Source organism: Sprattus sprattus (assembly GCF_963457725.1).
Source record: "Sprattus sprattus genome assembly, chromosome: 14".
Lineage (NCBI taxonomy): Eukaryota > Metazoa > Chordata > Actinopteri > Clupeiformes > Clupeidae > Sprattus > Sprattus sprattus.
The window spans coordinates 12,194,193-12,196,692 of record NC_137912.1 but is presented as its reverse complement, the minus strand read 5'-3'; the positions used below and the strand labels follow the sequence as shown (position 1 = coordinate 12,196,692).

General features: G+C 50.2%; 1 protein-coding gene across 1 annotated transcript in view; it reads right to left on the bottom strand.

Moving 5' to 3' along the window:
- slc41a2b (solute carrier family 41 member 2b) overlaps positions 1-2,500 on the bottom strand; it is a 35,081-nt gene that overhangs the window by 17,199 nt on the left and 15,382 nt on the right. Inside the window, exons 9-10 of the mRNA XM_080851077.1 lie at positions 2,482-2,500; positions 511-659 (exon numbers count right to left, since the gene is read on the bottom strand). The exon at positions 2,482-2,500 is cut by the window's right edge and continues 113 nt beyond it. Coding sequence (XP_080707203.1) covers positions 511-659; positions 2,482-2,500 — 168 coding nt within the window. The remainder of the gene's footprint in view (positions 1-510; positions 660-2,481) is intronic.

Genomic DNA, 2,500 nt, shown 5'->3' with positions numbered 1-2,500 from the left:
TATAAATAAATAACCCTCTAACAAATAAGTCTTCAATTCCCACTGTGCGATGTGCCATTTGCAGAGCTATTACCCCAACAACCTGACAACACACGCCTGCTTGCAGACGCCGAGTGTGTCATCGGAGAACAACAGTGACAGTTGAAAAGGCAATCAGTCAAATATCAGAACAAATTTGCCATTTTCCCATCCAGTACCCAGCCTGGCAGAGTCCTTGGGCAGTGCGTCGAACAGACAGGCTCCATTTAGTACTCAGAGCCTGAGCTCAGTGCTGAGTGCATTCTGGGAGCACAGGAGCTCCATCCCCAGCAGTGTGGCTCACCTCGGCTACCCTAAGCACATCAGCAGCAGGGCTAGACTGCGGTCTGGTTACTATGGGGCTACGGGAGTGAGGAGACCCAGAGGGGTTAGAGCACCATGGCAGGGTAGGTGAGGACAGCACAGTCACCATGAGCAAACACCGGGGCCTTCAGTCCCCCCCCCTCCACCCCCACCCCCCACTTGGCTCACCTGGAAGAGGGCGGCGGCCAGGTAGACGCTGGTGAAGATGGGCGTGAGCGTGGTGTGGCCGCTCTTCATCAGGTGAATGGTGTAGAGGAAGATCATGTGACCTGGGAGGACCAACCCGAGAAGCACCTGCGCCGAGCGGTGATTGGCTCCTGAGACAGAGGGAGGATAGAGTGATGGGGAGGAGGAGAGGTTTAATACTCATCTATGCATCCATTATTCTAACAGTTACATTAATGCACCCTTCAAAACACATCTAGTATACACAACAAGTCAGAAAGAGAGAGAGAGACAGGCAGAGGAAGAGAGCAAGTGAGTGGACAGAAAGAAAGGAAGAGAGAGAGAGAGTTGGTGGAAAGGGTGGAGAATAGAGAGAAAATTCGAGAGGGGAGAACTATGGTACAAAACGACAGGAAATAGGAAGTCAAGCAAAGACAGAGAGCAAAAAAAGCACAGATAGATACCTGGAGTACCCAGAATAAGACTCACTCACACGGACGCACGCACGCACACACCACTTCATTTTGCTTATTTCCCTGCCTGTATTGCAAACTTCAGCTAAGCATTTTGGATAGAGAAAAGAAGATAGCAGTTAGAAGACTCATCATCAGAGAGAGAAAAAGAGAGAGAAGAGAGAATGGATGCCTCTGCCTCTGCTCTTGGCCTGCTTGCTGATTGACTGAGGCCCAGGAGTATGATTTAGAGTGTGTAGCATGGATACTGTGTGTGTGTTTATGTGTGTGTGTGTGTGTGTGTGTGTGTGTGTGTGATAGCAGTGCTGAGAGGCTGAACCTGTGGGATCACTCGGCTCTCTCAAGCTTCTCAAGCTTTTAGTTATGGCACACTCACAAACCAAAAGAACACAAGCAGGCAAAGAAAATAACAAACACACACACAAACACACACACACACACACACACACACACACACACACACACAAACAAAAACAAAACAGACAGACACGTAACTCCACGCAAGCACAACCATGAAACACCCACACTCACACACACACACACACACACACCCTTTCTTTGTCCTCCCCTTCCAACAATCCCTCTCCCACTCAGGGGAATACCTGGACCGTCTCTTCTGACAGCCACTCTAAGCAGCTCTGGCCCTGCATTTTGTCTCCACAGCGCGGGGTGAAACGGACCCACACGCCCCCGTTAAGGTACACTGTGCTCTGGCCACAGAGAGGTAGATCACATGGCAGATGAGTGCGGATCTTCTCCAAAACTCTCATTATCCACTTACGGCGCCTCACAGACCTCAGCCCTCCGGCTCATTGTAATTAGAGGCAATGGGTTTTAGTATAAATACAAATTAGCTCCATAGCTGATTCATGTGTTGTGATGACAAGTGTGCAGAGACTGGGTATTTGGGGATGAAATTTCAAAGATTACGGTCGGCCTCTGGGCTCACCGGGCTTGCAGTGATTACACATCAAGCCTCTTTGGAGTGAATCAGCTGACAAAAATAGCTTGCTTTCAAAATAGCTGAATATGTCTAAAAATTTCCAAACAACCAAGACCAGATCCCAGATCTGTCCCCTTTCTCAGGCAGTCCTGTGTTTATCTCCTGGGGGAAACGGCAGAGTTGATCTCACATCAGTCAGGCAGTCCTGTGTTAATGTTCTGAGGGAAAGGGCAGAGTTGCCTACTTGAATAAAAAGCTGGCGAGGCTGCCCTGTTATCTATGAAGGATCAGTTACTGTGCGATCATACAGTGTGTTTGTGTTCGTGCGTTCGTCCGTGTGTGTGTGTGTGTCACACACTGTGCTAGTGCGTGTAGTGTCCATCTTGTGTTCGGTGTCTGTGGGGCGTCACTGCTCTAACGCAATGTCTTAATAGACCCTGAGCTCCTCTCAGGCGGTGCCAAGCCCCTGCATCTGCACTAGCTGTGGGCCAGCCGTGGTCACTGGGAGGGGCGGGTGCTGTGTAGACCATGTTGTGGTCCGGTGCCGTGGCTCCTCACCTGAGCCACAGAAGGTGCG